The sequence below is a fragment of the Haliaeetus leucocephalus genome, unplaced genomic scaffold, assembly GCF_000737465.1.
Source record: "Haliaeetus leucocephalus isolate CR32 unplaced genomic scaffold, Haliaeetus_leucocephalus-4.0 Scaffold495, whole genome shotgun sequence".
Taxonomy (NCBI): Eukaryota; Metazoa; Chordata; class Aves; order Accipitriformes; family Accipitridae; genus Haliaeetus; species Haliaeetus leucocephalus.
In genome coordinates, this window is record NW_010972931.1 from 6,834,508 (window position 1) to 6,856,445 (window position 21,938).

The 21,938-nt window shown below is 39.7% G+C and overlaps 1 protein-coding gene across 1 annotated transcript; it reads left to right on the plus strand.

Annotated features, from left to right (window-relative positions):
* Window positions 1–19,712, plus strand: RNF149 (ring finger protein 149). Its single transcript, XM_010575806.1, has 8 exons — window positions 1–466; window positions 8,041–8,291; window positions 11,213–11,281; window positions 14,190–14,272; window positions 14,738–14,834; window positions 15,361–15,390; window positions 17,563–17,758; window positions 18,131–19,712. The coding sequence occupies exons 1-8, from the start codon at window positions 1–3 to the stop codon at window positions 18,187–18,189; spliced, it is 1,251 nt and encodes a 416-aa protein (XP_010574108.1). The 3' UTR covers window positions 18,190–19,712.
* The last annotated feature ends 2,226 nt before the right edge of the window (window positions 19,713–21,938 follow it).

A 21,938-nucleotide genomic window follows, 5' to 3' on the forward strand; every position in this document is an offset into this window, starting at 1 on the left:
ATGGTGCGTCGCGCCCGGCTGGCGCTGGTGGCGGCGGCGGCGGCGCTGGTGGCGTTGGGAGCTCCGGTGGGTCAGGGCGCGAGGGCCCTGGAGTGGTACACGGCGTGGGTGAGCACGGCCTACGTGGAGCCGCTCAGCAACCGCACGGTGCGGGGTAACACGGAGAGCGGCCGTTACGGGGACAGCTCGCCGAAGGAGAGCGCCCAGGGCCTGGTGGGCATCCCCCGCGGCGCCTCGCCCCGCCACATGGAAGGCTGCGCCGCCGACACCGACTACGACGTGCCGCTGCCCCCCGGCGGCCGCGGGACCCCCGAGGGCGACCCGCCGCCCTGGATCGCTTTGGTGGCCCGCGGCGGTTGCACCTTCAAGGACAAGGTCACCAACGCGGCGAGGAAGCGGGCGGCCGCCGTGGTCATCTACAACGAGGCCCGCTTCGGGAACAGCACCGTCTCCATGTCCCACCTGGGTGAGCGGGGGCGGCGGGGGCTGGGCCATCCCCGCAGTCCCGGAGGGGTGCGGGGGGCTCGGGGGGGTGGCTTTGTCTAACGCCGGTCCGCCTCGGTGGCGAGGGACTGGGGGGGAGGCAGACATCCCCGTAAAAATGGTACAAAGAGCCGGGTTTTTGTTTCCTCTTCCTCTAAACCGCGCTGGGGACCGGCCTTCTGTCTTCCAAGTTACAGCCCGGGTGTCGGGGGAGGGGGGGGGGAAGATGCGGAGAAGCCGTCCGAAGCGGGCAGCACTGTGACAGGCTGCGGGCGGGGGGGGTCACGGTTTCGTTTAGGGCTACCTCTTTGCTTCGTACCCTCTGGCAGAAGGGCTGCAGCGGTGACAGGCAGGCAGCTTTCCGCAGGCTGTGCCGGTATCCTGAAGATGCCTTCTGGTGCCTGCGAAGGCATGGCCGTAGCTATCTGAAGATAGCTTTTGGTACAGGCTTTATTGTAACAGCTCCGTCGTCCTCTCCTGCGCAGGTCTGTAAAGGACGGGGGAGAGGTAGAAGCATCAGGTAATTCTTAAACGCTCGTGAATGCGGTGGGAGAGCTGAAGCCTAGAGATGGATGTTGACTTGGCTTGTCTGAGCGTGCTGGTGATCTGTAGCCTACAGAAGGGATGTGCGATTTTTGCCCAGATAAGAACGCAGGTGTTCCGTCGCTGCAGTCTCTGCTTGGGCTATGACACTAAAGTCTTGCTGCATTTTTATGAGCACGACGACATCAAGTGCTTAAATCAAAGGGGAAAAAAACTTCAAAACTCTGCTATAAAATCTGTTTGCATTTGTAGATTTCCAAGGAACTGGCAGGTCTTCAGAGGAGGATGCAAAGACAAAGCAAACCAAGTAAAAATTGCTGCAAATGTGTGTTTCACATGGTCTTGGTACGATGAGTTTGTTAACGCCCACGCTGTCATTCTTGGTTGTGAGGAAGGGCAAGACAACGGACTTGGCTGAAGTAGAACCATAATGTGTTTCTGAAGAAAACAAACATACTTTCTTTATTATAGTGAGCTGAAAATCTCAGTTAGGGAGCTGTTGCTTCATAGCATATATGATATATCAGGCGGAAAACAAGTCTCTCTTCTTGGAATGCCAAGTGGCACCAACTTGGGGGTTGGAAGCGTGATTATCGTTCCTCTTAGCCTGCTGCTTGCTTGGGTAGATCGGCCTGGCCCATCTCTTGTGTTCTTAATCCACCATGAAAGTGGAGGTGGGACGCTAGTTAAGATGTACCTTTGATCCCATGTAGTGATTAAGGTACTTTGGATAGTAATTCTTTCCTCTTTACCAGCTTTCAGTTTCTTTTTCTTGTTGTCACTCTGTATTGGCCAGTCAGTACAAAATTTTTTTTTGTTCCCTGTGGGCATTTTTCCATGTTCTTCTCCATGCCCCTGTCGTAGCCTCTCATAAATATTATTTGCTCTTCTGTGGAATTTCTTCCTCCTTTTCTCATCTTGCTTATTTTATCAAATTTTTACAATTTTCTCTTTTCTGGTATCATCTCTCTGCTGCGGAAGACCTTCTTGGGCTTACGCTCAGGTTTGGACTTGCTAGTATAGTTACATCTATCAGTAGTATGAAGACCAGTGCTCCCTGACTGCTGGTTGGTTTCTTCTTCTTAAACTGGCAGAAAGTTGCTGATAAAACCTCTACCTATGTAAAGAGTGTGATTTAGTATGTATACAAGAATACATTTGTACTTATTTATACTGAGTTTGCAAATGCAGGTTGGACCTCAGGATGGTTTGGTTGGGGCAGGAATATAATAATATATCACAATATAATTACTAGCTCTGCTGGAGTCACAAATCTTTGTTTCATGATCAAAACTTTCAAACATGTAAATGTTCAAATTTTTCGGTGCACTTTGGGAATATAGGGAAGAATTACTGTTAGTGTTTTCAATCTTGGTTTTTTTGAAGGGGGGAAAAAAGTTTGTGGAAGACGGGCAAGGAAGCATGTAGAAGGTAACGCTGTATTTTACAGGATCCAAGTTTGCCATTCCTGTGAAGGGATTTGTGAACTGACACATGAGGAAACAAACCCTGCTTCTGGGAGGAGCGCTGAGAATAAATACTCTGGGAAATCTGCAGTGCTGTAACTAAGGAGTGAAGTTAGATGCATAAGGAACATCCACTTAACGGATTTGCAGTTAGTGGCACTGAAAATGATGTGAGATGGAACAATGGTTATGGCTGATAGAGGTGCAGCCTCAGTTGCCTGAGGGTGATAAATGAGTAACTCTTCTGATCTCAAAGTTTCATCTTTTCATTCTTCTGAAAAACCTGGCCTTTGAACTTTCTGGTGTGTGTGTGTGATGCATGTGTGCTGTTGTTGGTGGGGGTTTTGTGTTTTTAGACATACTCCAACTTGAGTAAAAAGAGAGATTCTTGATTAGGCAAAGAAGTGATTGGCTGTAGCTGGTGTCAAAGCATTTGATCAAGGACTTACATTTCAAATACTCTGCAGTTTAGTTATTTTTCATGGGTACCTTGTGAGCTTCGTGAGTGCAGTGAGTAGGGATTTCAATTAAAGTTTTGGAACAGCAGAGTCAAGAGTTTGAATATCTAGCCTTGCAATCCTGTCCCTCCTTCCAAAAGAAGGTTCTTCAAATATGACTCCACTGATGTCTCATGTTTTTCAGGCCTGTGCTCTCTGACCGAATTATGTTGTTCAAAATGCTGCATTACTTCCCTCCTCGGGGGAAGTAATAGTGAAACAGCTTCACGTGTGGCTGAGGAGGTTTTTTCCTGTGGAAGATACTCATTTTACCCAAATGACTCAAGGAGTTGTACTTCTGTTATTGAATCTGAATAGTATAAACTCAAACTTCAGTTTTACAGGAGTACAGACTTTGCAGGCAGTCTTAACTCTGTTTATTTTGGTGGTGGTGGTATATAATACAGAGGCTTCAAATTCCTTTCCAAAACCAAAATAAGTATTGTGTGTAAATATTAGCTGGGAGTGGGTTGGAGAGGCAAGGTGTGGAGTATTGTGGAGAGCAGACTAAGGAGAGTTAGAGGCTCAATGCGGGTCAAGAAATTAGGGGGAGGCAGAGGTATATTGCAGTGAAAAGAAAAAAGGGTCTTCTGGTTCTATAGTTTTCCTGTTATATACTTCATGCTGGGCATCCAGCTACCTCTGAATCCCCTCTCAAGCTGGGATTTTGTGATGCTGATCAGAACATACGTTTGATACCTTGAAGACTACGGAATAAAACATGATTGTGCTTGACACGCAGGGGGAAGGGAGGAAGGACAACTGGCTACAATAGTTTGAGATGGGTCTGGAGTGGAGCTTTGGTGCATGGCTTGTGGATTTAAGGGAGGCTTGGGACTTAACGTGAGTATGTGACTTTGGCTATGTAAAGAAAATGGTCTTTGATTTGGTGCAGCTTCACCAAAATACACCCAACTAGTTCTTTCCTTCATTGTCATATTTTTTTTATGCAGGTATATTGAAAAAACAGATGCGAAAGACTTTGTAGTCGTGATTCTATAAGCTCTTGCCAGCTTCAGAGCGGCAGAGTTAGGGTTATTTTGGCACATAGTTCAACTCCTTGCTACATTGCTTTTAGCACTACTCAGGATTCTCAAGTGGTGCGTAACTTCTGTATTACTGCTGCTTTCTACCAAAAGCTTCTTGTACTCTGCTATTGAAAGGACAGAACTGAAATCAGTGGCTTGCTTAACTCAGTGACTGCAAGATGTTGAGCTGCTACGTTGTTCTGAAGAAGCAGGAGTAACTTCAAAATGCTTATACCTGTTTTATGCATAAGAGTGCGTATGTGTTGGAAACCTATGTGGAAAGAAGAATGTTGATTGCTTGACTACTTGACTCTGCTGGTTATGCATCCTCCTTCTTGAGCAGGTGAAAACAACGTGCACCAGGGATTTGATGAGATGAGGTTGGGGTAGATGGTTGAGACAAAGCCTGTCATCAGATTGTTAGTGTACTGTTACGCGTTTGGTAAAGATCAGGCATGTTTGTTTGGACCAGGAGCTAAAGAGAATATTCGGTGTTAACTGTGGCAATATTAGTCCTTAAATAGATCTAAGGACTGACCTCAAACTTTTTACCAAGGTGCTCAAACTCTGGGAGCTTTCTGGTGTTTCTTGTGAGGACAAAAACTACAGTATGTCTGCAATTGGTTTCTGGATGATAGAAAATTATCTTTGTTATCTGTAGGGATGGATGGGAATAAATGTGATAGTTTGGGATGTCTGGAATCAAGATCTGTATCTGTACTACTTTTTCCTCATCAAGAGCGTGCTGGCTTTCTTTTGCAAGAGAAGACTAGCAATGCTAGCAGTAAAACTGACCTTGGTGTGCTGGCAGGAAACATACCTTCATCTTCAGAGTTCCAAATTTGCCCTCCTTTCCAGGTTTCCTAAGGATCTCCCAGCTCTCACTGCTTTATTTGGATGATAATGTTAAAAAAAAGCACATACCAGATTTCAAATCTACCTGATTCCACTGAAGCATCAATCAAACCTAGAAAAGAAGACAAGTTTACTCGAGCAGAATAAACATGTGGTTATTTACTGCGAAATTAGAAAGTTATAGAAAGGCAAAGCCAACAAGACATGCTCTCAGTAGATACATGTATGTGACACTTGGAGTTCTTTTATAAATGTGATCTGAGGTCTCTGAGTTGTGATGCAGTTGAAGAAGCTGATGGAATGACTCAACAGCACTTCAGTCTTTGAATAATGTATTTCAGAACAGAAGTCTAAAATTAGTGAGGAATGAGTTAAGGCCTTAGTCTTGCAGGCTGCTCAGGGCAACTGCTTCTCTGAGACTGCTCTTGTTCCTTTTGTAATAGTGGATCGCGATTATTTTTTTTTCTTCTCCTCTTTCAGTGTTATGACCTTTAAGGCCGTCATGTTTAGTTGCACGTATTTTTAATGGCAGGTTCATCACCAAGTCTTTAAAACTGTTAAAAGGCTTTTAATGGGCATTTATTTAAAAATGTACGGCAGACTCGTGTTTGTTCTAAAACTAGAAGGTGTCACAGTGTCTAGCAGCCATTGTACAAAAGTATCCTGGCTTCCATTTCAAGGAAATAACTGGCTGATAGTTGGACACGCTAGTGACAAAACAGGGAAAGGCATTACTGATTATTGTGGGGTTTTTAAATACTTCTTTGTTAGAAATTATGCAGAGAACTAGATAGCAGGATTAAACTGACTCAAGATTTCAGGATTGAGGAGGAAACCTTTATTGATTGAAAAATCCAGGCTGCCTCTAATCTTGAAACTTTCTTTTCTTCCCCAAGCCTGAATGAAATCACATGAATCTTTCCAGCACTCCCATACCGTTCACTAGCCATCCTTAGGTACCCCTCCTGTTACTTGTAACTCTTACACTTGATTAGGGACATAGGACCAAATCTTCTGATTTAGGTATGTGGATAACAGTTCTCAGCAACGTGAGAGAAATTTCTACCTTCATACATTCTTTTCCTGTTAACTCCCTGTGGGGTTGTGCAGGGTCAGAAAGCAAGGAGTGTTTCACACATTCTTCTCTACAAGATTCATGAGTCTCTCTGGTAATGCTTTCATGCTGGTTCAGAGCAGAGAATAATATGAATTAACCAATTCTTAGTACACTTGGACTTGTGGTATCATGTGGACCGGCACGTTGTTGGTGAGTAGACCTAATTAGTGGAGCCTAGTTGCTTGTGGATTTGTCTCGTTTGCCTACAGCTTCCCTGCTTTGTCTCCTAACGCACCCACCAGGCGAGGCAACGCGTGCTGGGAGCTGCTGGTGAGCCGAAGGGGGTGCCTGAGGGGACCCACAAGTTGGGCCTTTCCCCAGTAGCATCTTTTTCTCTGTCTCCCTGCACCATCCTCAAAACCTCCAGAAACTTAGCCCTATTTGGAAAATCTGCTCTTTTGTTGGGTCTGGATCTGGCAGATGGGTATAATGGTTCTTAGAGTAGGTGACCAGAAGTGGGATGGTTGTGTAAGGTGAAGCTGCAAAAGGGTAACTGGCATCGAGGTAGGAGGGTTATTCAACTAGTAACTGGAACCTTTAGTGTTTCATCCACAGCAGACTGTCTGCACCTTACGGACGGAGGAACTGCTATGTACAGAATTGAAACTTCTGTAAATTCCTCTTGGCATGGTAGCAGAATGGCCGGGTTGACGAGGTGTCACAGCCAGAACCGTCTCAAGTAAAGGAGTTTGTTTTAAATCTTTCAGGCAAACAACTCTTTGTCTTAGTAGGCAGAGAGGTGGGTGAGTCCGGAATGCTGCTCTGAGTTTTGAAAATCCCCACTTGATGTAATGTTACAAGTTAGGCAACCATTTCTTTTGACATAGCTTCTCAGTAGTGAATCTAACACAGCCAGGAGGGAAAAAGGCTTTAAGTCTTCAGTGGGAGGTCTTGTCGCAGTTAGGTAATCTTGAGAATCTGAAAAGGTAACTGTGACATTACAGCTTTAGCTTTCTGGATAGGAAAACCCCTCTTTTCTTTCTTCTTCCTCTACTTTGTCTCTGAATCAAGCTTAGTTTCACTTTTTCTCAGAGGTAGGAGTGCAAAGTAAGCTATAAAGCCATGACTTTACCAAGGGTGTGTAGCAGCGTTAGTACACACAAAGTAAGAACTATTCAAATAAATATAGCACAGACCAGTGTGAAAAGGTGACATTTTTAACAAGTACATTTGTTTGTAGTTTGTTTTGTAATACTTAGGTTTGATGTTTCTGAGACAATACCAGAGATGCTTCCAGACAAAATGGAGTAAAACTCTAGTCACAGAGGTTTGGTTTCTGCTAGTTGGTCTTGACAGTATCTTACTGGTTTTGGTGGCAATGTGGTGCTTAAAGGGTTTTTTTTGGAATTAGGTGCTTTTTCATATGGATTGAGTGCTTTCGAGTTGTAATATAATAGAGAAATCCTTTGGTTCCATGCTCCCAGAAGAGTCTGAAAGTATTTCTTGGCAAGTCCTTGTTGTGAAGTCTCGTTACATTTTAAATATTTAGTATTGAAGAATCTTTAAGTATTTCAGTGTTTAGTGTAATTTAATATTAAATAGCTGAATCTTTTCTTCTCTTTTTGTTCGCATATCCAGTGTAATTGTGCTATGGATTCAGATTCAAACTTAATTGAACGTGTGTCTCTTCATGGTATTCACCTACTGTCTCCATCTGCAGCTAAAATTCCCACACTGACAAATAAAAGACCAGCTGTTCCTGAGTTGCACGTTAGAGCTTCAGCAGCTTCAAGATGAGATGTGTATAACTTGCCTGGTTTGTTTGCATGGCATTCACATTCCACCTCACTGTGTAGAATGAGGAGTATAGAGCCTTGAACAGTAAAGATGCATCTGTTGAAGTTTGTGTTTGAGAGTTTCATAAAGTAAATAAAGGGGTTTTTACTAGTAAACTTTATATCAAGTCTGCTATGCCTGAAAAAAAACTTAGAGGTTTTCCTGTAACTTTGCTCACTGATCTTAACTGGAGAGGCCCAAATGACCATCAAGACAGGATGCCTAAATTTTTGCTGTGATGACTGACTTTTTTTCTTTTTTTCCCCCTCCAACAGGAACAGGAAATACAGTGGTGATAATGGTTGGCTATCCAAAAGGGATAGAGATACTGGAACCAGTACGAAGAGGGATTCCAGTAAAAATGACTATTATTGTTGGCACACGACATGTGCAGGAATATATTAGTGGCCAGTCGGTTGTGTTTGTAGCCATCGCCTTCATCACCATGATGATTATATCACTCGCTTGGCTCATATTTTACTATATACAACGTTTCCTGTATACAGGATCACAGTTTGGAAACCAGGTAATTGGAGATGATGATGCTTTAGAGTATTTACCGTCTTCTCATGTCAAATCAGTTGCCTAACTTTGCTTGTTTATTGAAGCATTCTTGAAGATCTGTGCCTTCTTGCTACTTTACTATCTGTGAATACTAGTCAGTAATGGTTAGTGAGGCTAATAAGCAGTGTGCTAATTGGCATTGCAAGTTTGGCCAGTTATAATTATTAGATACTCGTATGAAGTCGTGGGAAATACATTTAGCCACTTGTCAACAACTGAGTAAAGGCAGCTTCTTGTGTGATTTGTCACCTAACTTAACTTCCTTCCTTTTGAAATTAAAATTATTTTCATTCTTCAGTAATTTTCATACTGAAAGTACTAACTTCACTAACCAGACTTATTTTTAATGGAAAGAGACCACGGTAAATTTTTTTTTATAAGACCCACAAGTAGTTAGGGCTAGAATTTTTGGTTCTAAAGCTTTATGAAAACTACCTTTGATACTTGTAATCCTACCATTCCACTGTAGAGTACCAAATTGCATGTGTGGTGAGATTCAGCTCTCTTGGACTACCCAAAGTGCTGAGAGCGGTAGGAGTACTGGGAATATCAGGAAGGAATAACTTTGCTCCTTATTTGCGCCTTCCACATTCCTGTTCTTCGATAGGTTAACAAAAAAAATCAGCTTTACTTTTTTCCCCTGAGGGAAGTACTTCATCATAGAATAATTTAGGTTGGAAAGGACCTCTGGAGGCTATCTGGTTCAAACCCCTGCACTTGAGAGCAACTGGAGTTGCTGGAGTCAGCTGGAGACCTAGTCCAGCTGAGTTTTGAAAACATCTTGGGATGGCACTTCCTTGTGGTTTTCAACTTTTGCACATAGGTTAAGTTCCTTCCGTGGTCATCAGCTGCTCTACCATAGTTCTCTAGTAACAGTGAAAATGAAAGTTGCACTTGTTTTTCTTTGCAAGCAGTTCTCTTTTTTGTTTTTTTTTGTTTAATCCTCAGGTCAGAACAAAAAAAAAAATTGTTTCAAATGACTGCATATCACATGGACTTCCCCTGCCTTCTGCTTGAACATGTAGATTCTAGCTTTGGGGGAAGAGGGAAGGGAATTTTTGTTTGCCTTCAGGAGTCTGAGCTGTGCCTAGGACTTACAGGAGTCTTCTGGGAAAATACTTAATTTCTCTTTTCAGTAACTGAGGATAACACATGGGACTTCTGTATTGGTGAAACTTGCGGTCCCCTTGAAATGTTGGTTCCCTAGACTCTTTTTTTACTATGCTTTAAGTCTTAGAACTTAAATTCTGAGAACACTTTCAAGAAAACAAAATTTTTGAGAAGTATTTATAGAAAAAGGGGAGTGGTTTTATGTTGCAACAGTTGTTTGGTGAAGAAAGGTGCTTCTTCCTGTTGGCTTTAGGATAGTTCATGCTAAGGGAAGTTGACATGCTTTATGAAAAGTTTTAAGAGCATTTTTTAGGATGAATGTGATGTTTCCCAGAAATGTGGACCACAGACTCTTAACAGATTTTTGCCATTGGGCTTGTCATCTAAATGCTTCTTAATTAAATTGTCTAACGTTAGAAGGTTATACCACTTTCTCAGTTCTCCCTCTTTTAAAATGGCCATTGAAAACAAAACCTTACAAAACTATGGGAAGTTTGAAAATGTTTTGAAAGTCTTGGTCAAGATACATCATTAGGAGTCTTAAAAGAATTTTGGAAGTGAAATGCCACTTTTCTAACCCAAATCTTATTTTGCTTGGCTTACTGACTCTAGTGTAATTAAAACTTGGGAGTTAAGTATGCCATGCTTTAAAGCAAGCTACTGTGTAGCTGCTGAGTGAAGGTGAAGACAGGTATCTTAAGATTTATTCTAACATCGGTTTAGCAGTAAAACTTTGGAAGACCCCCTTGCTACTGAAGGTGAAACAGGACTGTGCGGAAAACCCTGAGCTGATACAGAAGGTGGAATAGACCACTGCTGCTGGTTGTCTGTCCATTTCTGAGAGAACTTTCAGACTGATTGTTTTTAACACCATAAAAAATAAAAAAAAAAAATCCCAATTTTCAATACTATAACTTTGTAAAGTGATATAAGTCATTGTAATTATTACAGAGAAAAGCTACCATTATGTGTGGTTTATTCCTTTATGGTATTTCCTCAGTGAGGGTTGCTGCTAGACAGATCAACATCTGTTAATTGGGAGTGTTTAGTTTCTCAATTTCTAGCAGTAGCTAGCACTTTGTCTTGGAATACAGTACTGCTTTCTTCTCTTGCTTCCCCTCTAAGCACAATCAGGACTGTTACTGTATAGAAGTCCAGTGTGGTGTTTCATGTCTGTTAAGCCTTTCTTGTCATCTCCTTTGCATAATGTGTCCTTTCAGTGCAAAGCTTTGTATAATGTGTGAGATAGTGTTTGACGGAGGGAAAGTATTAATAGCTACAAGCAGCTTTTTGACCTGGTGGCCAGCTGTAGGCTGCCCGGCAGGATTCCACCATCTCTCAAGCTGGCGCAAAACTTACTGTGTGCTTGCTCATGGGCTTGCCTAACTAGAAGGTCTGGTTATACGGCTGTTGTTTCAGCTCGAAAGCCTACATTAGTTTCAATTTTCCTCTGCGGGAAGGCCCTTAGTGCAGGCAATCACGATACAAGGCTACGTACGTCAGCTTGGTCTGCATAGTTCTGCACTGGTTGAGTTCATTGTAAGAGCAGTGCACTTATAGATAATGTTTGCTGCTGTGCCCGAGAATGCAAAACTTGCAGTTCTTCAACATCTGCTGGCTGGGAGTACTTTGTAAACAAATTAGTTAGCCAGAGATTAATTTTTTTTAGATGCATTCAAAAGACTTGGTAACCCACATGGAAAGTATGTAAAAGCTTTGAAATGTAACTCTTAAAACTGACTTGTGTACTAATACTTCAAATCTTTATTCAAGGGACATAGGAAAGAAACCAAGAAAGCAATCAGCCAGCTTCAGCTGCATACTGTGAAACGTGGAGAAAAGGTAATTCAGTGGCTCCGGTTATTGCTGTATGATTTAAAAACTGTTGTAATGTCTTTATAGAATTTGAACTGAAATTCTCACAACATAATTGCAGTGTGACTTACAACTTTAGGCTCATTTTAGGGCCTTTGCTTAGAAGGCAGGATTTAAAATTGAAGAGTCAAATTTGAACTACTCAAGAAATGTAAGGCTGTTTTGTTGGAAATAGTACCTGGTTATACAGAATGCTGCAGGAGACTACAGGGCTGGTACCGTAAAGATGAGGAAACACTATAGTCTTTCCAGCACTTGAAAACATCAACAAGTGGATTACAAAATACTTCCTAGGACCTATTGATTACACAGTTCTTACAGCTGATGTAATCTTTTGTTTTCTTAAAAGAACATCCATCTTTTTATTGATCAGAAGGCCTTAGAAATCTAAAAAGCTTTGAAGAATGAAACATTTGTTTCATCTTTTGACATACAATACATTAAGGAGCTGCATAGACTTACTAGAAGCATAAATTTTTTAGAAGTACATTTCTATGTATTAAAATACAACTATTCTAAAAAATAACAGCTTTCGAAAGTTAGCTTTGACAGCATACAGCCTAAACCTCAAAGCTGTATTAGAATAACTGAAGTAGAAAAAGCCATGGTTTTGAAAGAAAATATTATTTTAGTCGGAGTTTCAGGCAGCTCTGATCCTAGATGCCAAATTAGCTTCTGACTAGACTTCTGCTACTACATAGGCATTTTTTTTTCCCCAACCCTTGTCTTATTTGATTAGTTTTTACTTAAAGGACTGATTTGCTCAGAGATGAAAAACAAGGATTAGGTTTTTTAATCTATGAATAAAATTGAGGTGAGAAAGGACATTTATGTGTAAGGCTTTAAAAGCTGTGGTTCAACAGAAGCTGTTCAGCTCAGGTCACATGCTATAGAGAATATGTCTGTCATTTAGTACATCGGTTTTGAAATTTTAAAAAACCCAAAACTGTCTTTGAACTTGCCTTTTTTCATCTTATGCATTTAGTGTGTTTAAGTAGCATTTTACAAGTATTTATTACTTTTAATTGTGTTCTAAATTCCATCAAAAGTAGTCTATTTCAAGCTGTGAACAGAGGGATAGTCATACTTCTGTTCATACAATGGTGAGATCAGAGATCAAGAAGGGTGGAATTGAACCAAAACTTGTGTAAAGCAGTATCAAAGCATAACATCAACACTGGAAGAAATGGATGTAAAAGGGTCATGATGAAACCTATGGTGAGAACCACAAGGAAGATGTTAACAGCTTTTCAGTTGATGTTCAGTAAACCTCTAAAAAGGATTTGTATTGTGAGATTTTTGCAGTGTACCAGGTAGTTCCTTCCCATTGATATACCCTTGACTAAAATAAATAAAATGGGGTAATTTAAGCTGTTATACAGTATACTGGTTGTAACTATGAATGCCGTGTTAGTTAAGCAGAGTAGAATGAGATAAGGTTAAAATCTCTCTATTAAAATGGAGTTTTTCTGCTTGGTAACTCATGTCTTCTGATTTGATTTGAATCAGCCTACTATCAGTAAATTTATGTAACTTACTGATTTCATGAACTAATGAAAATTTATCTGGAAATACAGTCCTGTCTACTCTGTAAATGTACTTTTTTTTTTAGATATTTCCTTTCAGCCATTTAAAAGAGAATATTTCTTTTATTGTGACACAGTACAGTCTTTCATTATCACTTCACTTGGGGTTGAGGTATTTAACTAAAAATAGGTCAATATTTTAAAAGTGTATTTGCTATCATGTAGATCCTTCCTGAGAAGCTTATGGGATTATTGTAAAATGGACACTCATTTGAGTATGTGCTACATATGGTGTGCTTGGATTTTGCCTCTTGTGCAGAATAAAAAAAAATTTATTATAGAATAAGTACTTCCCTTAACTTTGCTTCGTAAAGCAAACTGTAATGCTTTGTAAAAAAGCAGTCTTAATTTGATTTACTTGGGAATTTAAGCATTGATTATGTAAATTGATAGCATGCAAAGGAGGGAAAAACTTGCCTTGAAGTTGAAAGTTTGCTTGCAGTACTAATTCATTTGAGTGTTTCTGGTAATGGAATTGAAGTGCTTCAGTAGGCAGTAAACAAAAAATACTTATGTTGTGGGGGATGAAAGGGAAGAAGTTGGCTCACTGTCTGTTCTTCTAATACTTATGTTTTACACAACCCAATTAACATTGAATTATTTCTCTTGCATCTGGAGATAACCATCATATTTGCACTGCAGCTATAAGTAGGCTTCAAGAAGACAGTAAGACCTGTTAGGAAGGATATTTAACCCTTAGAAAGAAACAAATTGAGGTGGGGAAATACTGCATTTTGACTGTCTCTCTGGTTTGGGCTTGGAGAGAAGTTTCCAAAACCACCCCAAATTGCATATTTCAGTTCTCATAGCTACCAGAGGATATCTGCTAGGATGTGGTAGAAAAAAGTGGGGAAGAAGGGCTTTCCAGTATTTAACCCCAAGAATCTCTTCCTACTTAAGCACTCAGAAGTCTTTGGGACCATCAGTTAAGAATTAGATGGTGCGTTTTCATCTGTACTGACCTCTTTTAAAATTTCTTCATTTTGTAGTTATTTTAAACTGAAATTTTACTGTGCTCCCATGAGTAAAGCCAGTGTTCGAGACTTAACAGATTACTTAAGGTACCATGTATAGCTATTTAAATTAGAAAATCCAGGTTTGGCTGCTTTCAGTATCTGGTATCACTTGATCAAGTCACCTCTTGATGGAATCTTGAGTTAAACGAGAGAGAGATTTTTATTTGCTAAACCATTTTACAAGTTTTACATTCTGTGAAGCTAGCTATTACACAAAGCTTGTTCTGTGATGAAATATGGATGTAATGCATTTAAATGTGTTGTCATATTTAGGGTTTAGATGTTGATGTGGAAAACTGTGCTGTATGCATTGAGAACTATAAACTGAAAGACACTGTCCGAATTCTGCCATGCAAGTAAGTTGCCATAATTATTCTTTCCTCTTTAGCATGTTTTCCCTAAGAAATATTTGTCGAACTTTCTGGAAACTCTTCTGAAACTCTGGTGGCAGAGCTGAAGCTGTGCCATTTATATGGGCTGTTACATGTTGAAGGGCACTGGGAGACCATGTAGCACTTTGTGCAGGAAAAAGGAGCAATTGGGAGAAGGGTAGGAGTGAAGTAGAGCTTTCTTAAGTTAGAACTGTACACAGTTGAACTGGTAACTCTGTGGTGTCCTTATGGTTAGTAACATCTCTTATTTCAGAAAGCTAGCATGAAAGAAGATACTTCCAGAACTATGTCTGTCTTAAGTTAAGCAGTACCTAATTGTCAAGGTGATAAAGGAATGGGTTTATTTTTTAATCTAGTAACTTGCACATTGTTTGAAGGAGTAGTGTGTGGCTTTTGTGATAAATTCTAAAGGGCATTTCTTTTGTTTAGGCACATCTTCCATAGAACGTGCATTGACCCTTGGCTTTTGGACCACCGAACTTGTCCAATGTGTAAACTAGATGTTATCAAAGCTTTGGGATACTGGGTATGTTGCGCATTTACTTTAATCTTCAAGGTAGAAGTACAGTGCAGGAGGCAAGACTTCATGTAACTGTTCAGAATGAGAACAGTTGTTACTTGACAAGACTGAAGAAGCTGGGCAAAGATGCAAGAGTAATTGAGTGAGAACCAGAAAAATAAGGGAGTTTTATGGGTAAGATCTTAAACAGTGTATCGAGCAGCTTATGAATCCTGTGTGTACTCTCTGTGATAACCAATTTTTTCTGTCTCCAGCTGATGATAGTAAGGAAGTTGAAGCAGAGGTGAGGCAATTTGCCCAAGCTGCAAAAATATAACTTAATTCAATAGATCTGGAGCATATATTTGATTTTGTCGAGAACTGCGATTCAAAGGAAGAAATTATAGTTTTTCTATCTTGAGTGTTTGTGTACTTCCACGTATGCCCAGTGTTTTATCCCTGTAAATGAGCCAGTACTTAGAACCTTCCTAAAGACATTCACCAGAAATTGGTTAAGTAGAGAAAATGATGTGCTCTCATTTCTTTCTGACAGCACCAGAAAAGAGAGATGAAGACACATGCGGTAGGTTACTCGGTCACTGTTGATAAATAGTCTTGAGTTCCACTAAAATGCCATAGGCATGAATGTACCTCTTTTCTCTTCTACTGATCTACAGAGATCGTCAGAAAACAGGGGTGTTCCTTGGTTTCAGGGACCTTCCTTTCATAGATTAGGTCTGCGTTTTGACTAGCGTTTCTCTTATTTCCTTGCAGAGACTTAGTAGATCTATGGGAGACTTATGAATTGCTCTTTTGTTTTGTCAAATGTGACAATACTCTTGCTATTTAATATGTATACCAGATTGTGGTGCTTCTGTGTATTAAGTCAGACTTGACTCAAGAGTTGCAATCTTTTTGTTATGTGAAATCACTATTATTACTTTAATATTGTTATGTTAGCAGCTTATTTTTTGCTCACTTCCAGTTCTTGGAGTTGATGTAACTTGTGTTACATACAGAAGGATATATCCTTTTGTATACAGGCTGAAAACTGAAATATTAGAACCTTCAGAACACTTTTATTCCCTGAATTCATGCTGTTGCAGAAGATACTGATAGCAAGCCTAACCAGGAGGAGTAATGCCTCCTCTGCTTGTTATGCGAAATGAATGTTGGAAAGCAGGTTGAATGGGATTATATTAAATACAGAAGCTCAGTTGTTTTTTCTAATGGAATGGGGGAAATGTGTACTGCTTATGCATCAATCATTCAAGTCCCACTGAAGCTAATAATGTGGGAAATCATTCAGTATTTTTTGTTTTCTAGCTCAGTTTTCAGCCTGATACAGGTTGCCCAATCTAGTTTGTAGAGTGATTGTGTGAATTTTTTACTGATGTGAGGAAAAAAAGTGCGAAGAGCAAGGCAGCTTCTTTCAGCAGTGTGCTCGCTGAGTGACGTAACTGCAAACAGGAATGTGCAGCCTTATTATAGAAATCTACTAAACGTTCTGCAAAGAGGCTGAAGGCTCAATTCAGTTTTATGGAGAGCAAATACTTTAGATGCTTAAAAATTTTTCAAGGCTCAAAGCAGAGAGAAGGCACTAGGTCCTATTACCTGGCTTTTGTTTTGTAGGGAGCAGCCTTCAGTGGTCTAGTTCTGCATTATGCTGTTTCGTACGAGAAAAAGAACAGCAGTTCAGCATGTCTGACTGATTTAGTAGAGCATTGTTGAATCTTGTAGTTTCAGTGCTTATTTAACTGCGTAAGTTTCGGAAACCAAAATTATTAATGCCCCCCTGCCCACACATGTAGAGATTAGTATCACATGTGTCTTAACTTGTGTTCAATTGTAGCAGTTCTATAGCTTATTAAAATTCAGTACATTTTAAAATATGCTGCTTCGGTGCTAAAGAAAGAATCAGCCTAGAATTTCTTAAATCTTAAGATGGGCCTTTGCTAATTGTTTGACGAGGGGAAAAAGTCATCATGAAGCCCACAGAATAGCTACTTGTACTGCAGTATACTTGCTTTTGTACAAATAATGTCAGTATATCGATGGCAATGGCTTAGTGAAGGTAGTCTGTTTAATTTTATGAACAGAATTGTGCATGTAGTAGGACTTCAAATTAACTTTCAGATTAGATCAGAAATAGCTCACGCTATATACAATAGGTGAAATAAATTCCTTTGCCTGTGCTGCAGCTATTTTGTTCCCGCAAAGCGACAAGCCAGCATATTTGCATTTTTGGAACAGACTTAAGGTTTAGGCTGGAGGTAGAGGAGGAGGGAAGTTTTTTCTGATGTCAAATGTTAGCTCACCCCAGTAAAAAAAAAAAAAAATCTAAGCTTGCCCAACTACTATTGTGAAAAACAGAGGCTTCTACAAACTCAAAGGATCAATAGGTTTGCTCAGTGAAGACTTTGTATGTGCTGAGCCTGCTGCTAACTGCAGCAATACTGTTCCTACAGTGTTGAAATATTCCATCCAGAAGGCTGGCTGGGTTGACTCCTGTTGCTGCTCTTGGCTTTAGGGTGGCTTGGAAAAAGTGGCTTTTCTTTTGCTTGGCTTTGTTTCTTTGTACTCAGACAGTAACACTGAAAGTAGACGCTGTTCAACACTACCCATGAGCGCATAGATAATAGGCAAACAAAATGGTCTTTTTTCCAATAAGGTGAGGTTATAAAGTGGTAACATGGAGGAATGATGATGCCTAATGGTAGACAAAAGTGTCAGTTAAATGTATTTAATTTTGAAGGGGGACCCTGAAGATGTCCTTGAAGTTCAAATACCTGAATCAATAAGTGGCAGTGTTTCAGTCGGAAGTCTGAGTATTGCTTTACAAGATGATGACAGAAATGAAGTAAGCGAATTGTCAGCTTCCTCCACTAATGAATCTGTATTGCAGTGTACCAGTTTAAAAGAGGACGCAGGTGAAACCACAGCATTACTTGGTAAGTAATAATTTAGTTTATCACTTGACAATCCTTAATGCCATTCATTGCATTGGAAGAAGCTATTCTCTAACTGATGTTAGTAGTGTTAGTATTGCAGTGCAGACTAGACTGAGTGGTGTCACTTACTGCTTATACTCAAAAAGTAAAAGCAGGTAGATTTTGAGAGAATTCTATCAAGCTGGAGGAAGCTGGTCAGGGCGGGGGAGATCTATACAGTGTCTTAGGAGGATTACTTATCCAGAGAATCCTGTGAACCTTGGGTATATATGAATATGAATTTTTTTGCCAGAGTTTGGATTAATGTAACAGATAAAATGTATTAAAGTGGTAAATCAACAAACAATTTTTCTTCTAATTCCTGACTTCTAGATGTGGATGTCAGTAATAACCGGCATGGAGAACATCTATCTAATGGAAATTCCCATTGAACTGCTTCATGGAAGATATCTTGAATAGACTGTTGAAGAACTATTATTTTTTATTTAATTAGTATGGACTTTTGTCTAGTTAATGGGAAAAAATAACAATGTAAATTATTTTACCTTTCAAACTTTTCTAGCTGGTGTTCCAAAAGGGCTAATAACTAAGAATTTTGTACACAGGAGGATTTTATAAAATCTCCTCTGGATGTCTCATCCAAAAAAAAAAAAAAAAAAAAATGCAATAACCCTTTTTCTGTAAGCATTGTTACAATGTCATTGTGTTCCAGAGGGCTGTAACAAAGATGAAGACTAGGCAGTGAAAACAATGTAGAATGTCTAATGGATAAATATTTTGGATGCACTATTTACATTCAGTATGTACACATGGAGAACACTTACAAGACTACAACTCTTAAAATGTTCTGAAAGTTCTGATCTGTTGTAATTGGAGGTGGATATTCTTAGGAAAGAAATAATCTAATGTTGAAGGAGTCAAATAACTTCATGGATATGTTGCATATCCTTGTTTGTGATGAAAAAATTGCTAGTTGCAACTTTCCTTACATGTAACAAATACTAATTTGATCTTGTAATGTGTTCTACTCGGAGTGGATGCTGAGAGAAAAGGAGACTTTCTCCATCTTGCTAGCTTTTTATACTGAATTTGGCAGTAACAGGTTGTGCTAGGTGGTCTTCACGTGCTGAGCATGTAGACTTATTTAGGTATATGCACACTGGTTACCTCTTTCAATCTTAAACTCAGTAGAACAGAGGTAAAGGGCTAATTATGGCTAAAATGTATTTATTAGTCTATTTATAAGAATTTACTTAATTCCTTCTTACTCCTATTCCCATCCAGTCCCACTTCGTTATGTACAAATTGAAACTGTTTCTTAGGATTTACAAAGTTTGGGTTTGTTTTGGTTTTTCTTTTTTTTTTTCCTTTTCCTTTGTATAGAGATGTTGGAATTCTTCTCTTGGATATTCCACATTAGGAGTTTTGACTGGGTTTGCCATTAGCTTTTATTCCTTTCTTTTAGATTAGCAGTATTGTGCCTTATAGTAAAACACTTAAGAAACCTGAAGCATCTGAGAGTAAATATAAACCCTGGCATCTCCCATTATGACCTCTTACTCAAATATTTATGTACTGTAAGTGGTATAAGGAATTGCTAAACTGTTTTGTAAAGAAATGTGTATATTTAAAACACTACTTACTAAGAGTGTTAAGTGAATTGTTTAGAATTTTAGCATTGTCATGTTATAAATAATATGCTACATTCCTCAATTTTCTTTTGTAAAGCTGTTACTCCAGGTTGTTTAAAACAGTGTCTTTCACTAGACATTTGTTTTAGAGTGCATTTTGTTTTTAAAAATGTATATTTGGGATGTTTTTAAGAAAATATGCAATTCTTTTTCTAACTTATATTGAGCTTCAATAGAAGCAATAACTTTTTTTAATTTTAGAATGAATGTTCCAGAAATGACAGAGGTTTCAGCTGGGGAAGTATAATCTGAACTTCTACTTTGCAGAGCAGATGTTTCACCCTAAATTTCCTTCAAAAAATTCCTATTAATGCCTACTTAAAAAAAATCTGCCTCTTCCCTGTAGGAGTGTAACTTTTAGGTTTACTGGAAAATTGTCAGGTTGTAGTTCTGATGTCACCAGCAGGTGCAAGTTTTTGTGATGCCTTTATCTTACAAGAAGCACATGAGAATGGAATATGACTGACCAACCATCTCCAAAACTGAACAAATAAAAAAACCAACCCACAACTAAACCAAACAACGTATAGGGACATTTATGTCTCCAAAAGAAGCTTATCAACATTTCCAGAACTGCCTTTTTAACTGTCTCTTCAATATTAAAAACTAAGTCTTCTCCCTCTTCCTTAACACAAAACTGAACATTGATGTAGTAAATGTTGAGAGGGTTTAAACTCTAGCTCAAGGAGGAACCAAAAGGCGTTATCAAGAGAAGTCTTGTCAGTCTGTGGATTGTGTCTTGCTGATACCTGCAGCGCAATATTCATGCTGGAGAGGAGAAATGTGGTGAGTACTTCAGCTTTTATGTAATACCTATAAAACCAAAAGCTTTCTTAAGAATCAAAGCTGAGATCTGGCAGAAGGCTGGAAGAAAAGCTTAAAGGGACCTGCAGACTGAAAAGCGTGCTTATAAAATCTGAGTGTACTGACTTAGAAAGATATCCAAGTGTGAAGATTCCTGGGGTATGTTTCTAATGCTGGCACTATACCTGTTTCATTTCAGCCTTTCACCTGAGTAGTTGTTTTCAGTCGAGTTGGTTTGCGCGTAGTTCGTCTTTGATATAGTTAGGTCTCGTAAGGCCAGCTGTGCTGCTGAGGAATGATGACAATAAAAGGCCGAATTGCAGAGCCTCCAGCAAGCAGTTTGCTCTCCTTGGAAGCTCGATGACAAAAATCTTCCGAAGCGAATCATTAGTCTGACCTCAGTCAAAAAGCTGACATGCATTAGCAAAAAGTGGTAGGATAAAAAGTACAGGACAGGAAAGAAACAATCTAGGGAGCTTAAAACAGTTGAAAGAGAAGATTAGAAACTTGGAGCATATGACCTACTGTTACAGCTCATCTAATACGTAACTTTTAGAGTAAACGGGTATAGGCAGCTATAGGTAAATACAGGTTCCCAGACTTTGCTGATCTGGACCTACTATGTTGGTTCAAACTGGTATTTCTAGTTTCTGGCACTTTACCTACGAAAAGCCTATGTGAAGGTCAGAACTAATGAGTCTCTTTTCCCCCCCATGAATGTTTTTGCAGGATAGCTGCCTTGTGACTCCTTTCCCTACCATTTGGAGGAGCTTTAATCTGCCTCTTCTGCTTAGCCTATGTCCTGCCTAATGTGGGAACTCTTGCTGTATGTGTTGTGGGTTTCTTCTCCCCCCCCCCCCCCCCAACCTGATTCTTTTCCTAGCTGCACATTTTTCATAAAGCATGCAGGAACTTGTCTCGGAGACCTTTGTCCCTTTGTCAGATTTTGCTGTCATCAGGCAGAGGGTTTCTTGTTAGAGGCATTCATGTGACATGGCTATACAAAGCTGAAGCACACTGCCCACATGAAGTGGACAGCCCCCCAATGGTGAAGTTGAATATATCAATTGGGGAAAATCCCTAGCAGGACTAGGGGATGTTATTGTTGTAGAATAAGTTTTGTTAGTATTGTGTTCATTGGTGTGGCTTCGTTAGTTCTGGTGTTACTGTTAGCAAGAAAATTTGTAAAGTTAAAGTGATTTTAAAAGGAGCTATGAACATGTCAAAGTGGACTGGTGTTTAAAGTGAAAACTAGAGGTCCCTCTTTGTTCAGAAATTTTAGTTTATTAATAATAGTCTACAAATGCCAAACTGGAAACTTGATAGTAAATAACTGTTTAAACCAGCTTCAGCTTTCAGACTTCATAGCAAGCAAAAATGAACCGTAGACATTTCAGATATAAATGCATGTTAATAGTGAGTTTAATTACCTGCAGTACCAATTTAATTAGAAAATTTGGATTTTCTCTTACTAACGACCCGTAGACTGGATTCTTCTTTGGCTCTAAGCAGTGCTTGGAGGAGATCTTTTGCATGTACTGGAGGAGTTTGATTAGATAGCAGTAACTCCTTCCCCCTGCCCCTCGCACCTCCCCTGCCTCATGAGTATGTGAATGTAGACCAGTAACCTGTTGCCAGTAATTAGTGCTAGATTCTGGAGGTATGCCAGAGGAGTTGTAGGATAA

Bases quoted from the DNA above. Each gene is read 5' to 3' on its own strand.
- RNF149 (XM_010575806.1), top strand. From the start codon at position 1: ATGGTGCGTCGCGCCCGGCTGGCGCTGGTGGCGGCGGCGGCGGCGCTG. The intron at 467-8,040 runs GTGAGCGGGGGC...CCCCTCCAACAG, and splicing joins CGTCTCCATGTCCCACCTGG to GAACAGGAAATACAGTGGTG. The intron at 8,292-11,212 runs GTAATTGGAGAT...TCTTTATTCAAG, and splicing joins GATCACAGTTTGGAAACCAG to GGACATAGGAAAGAAACCAA.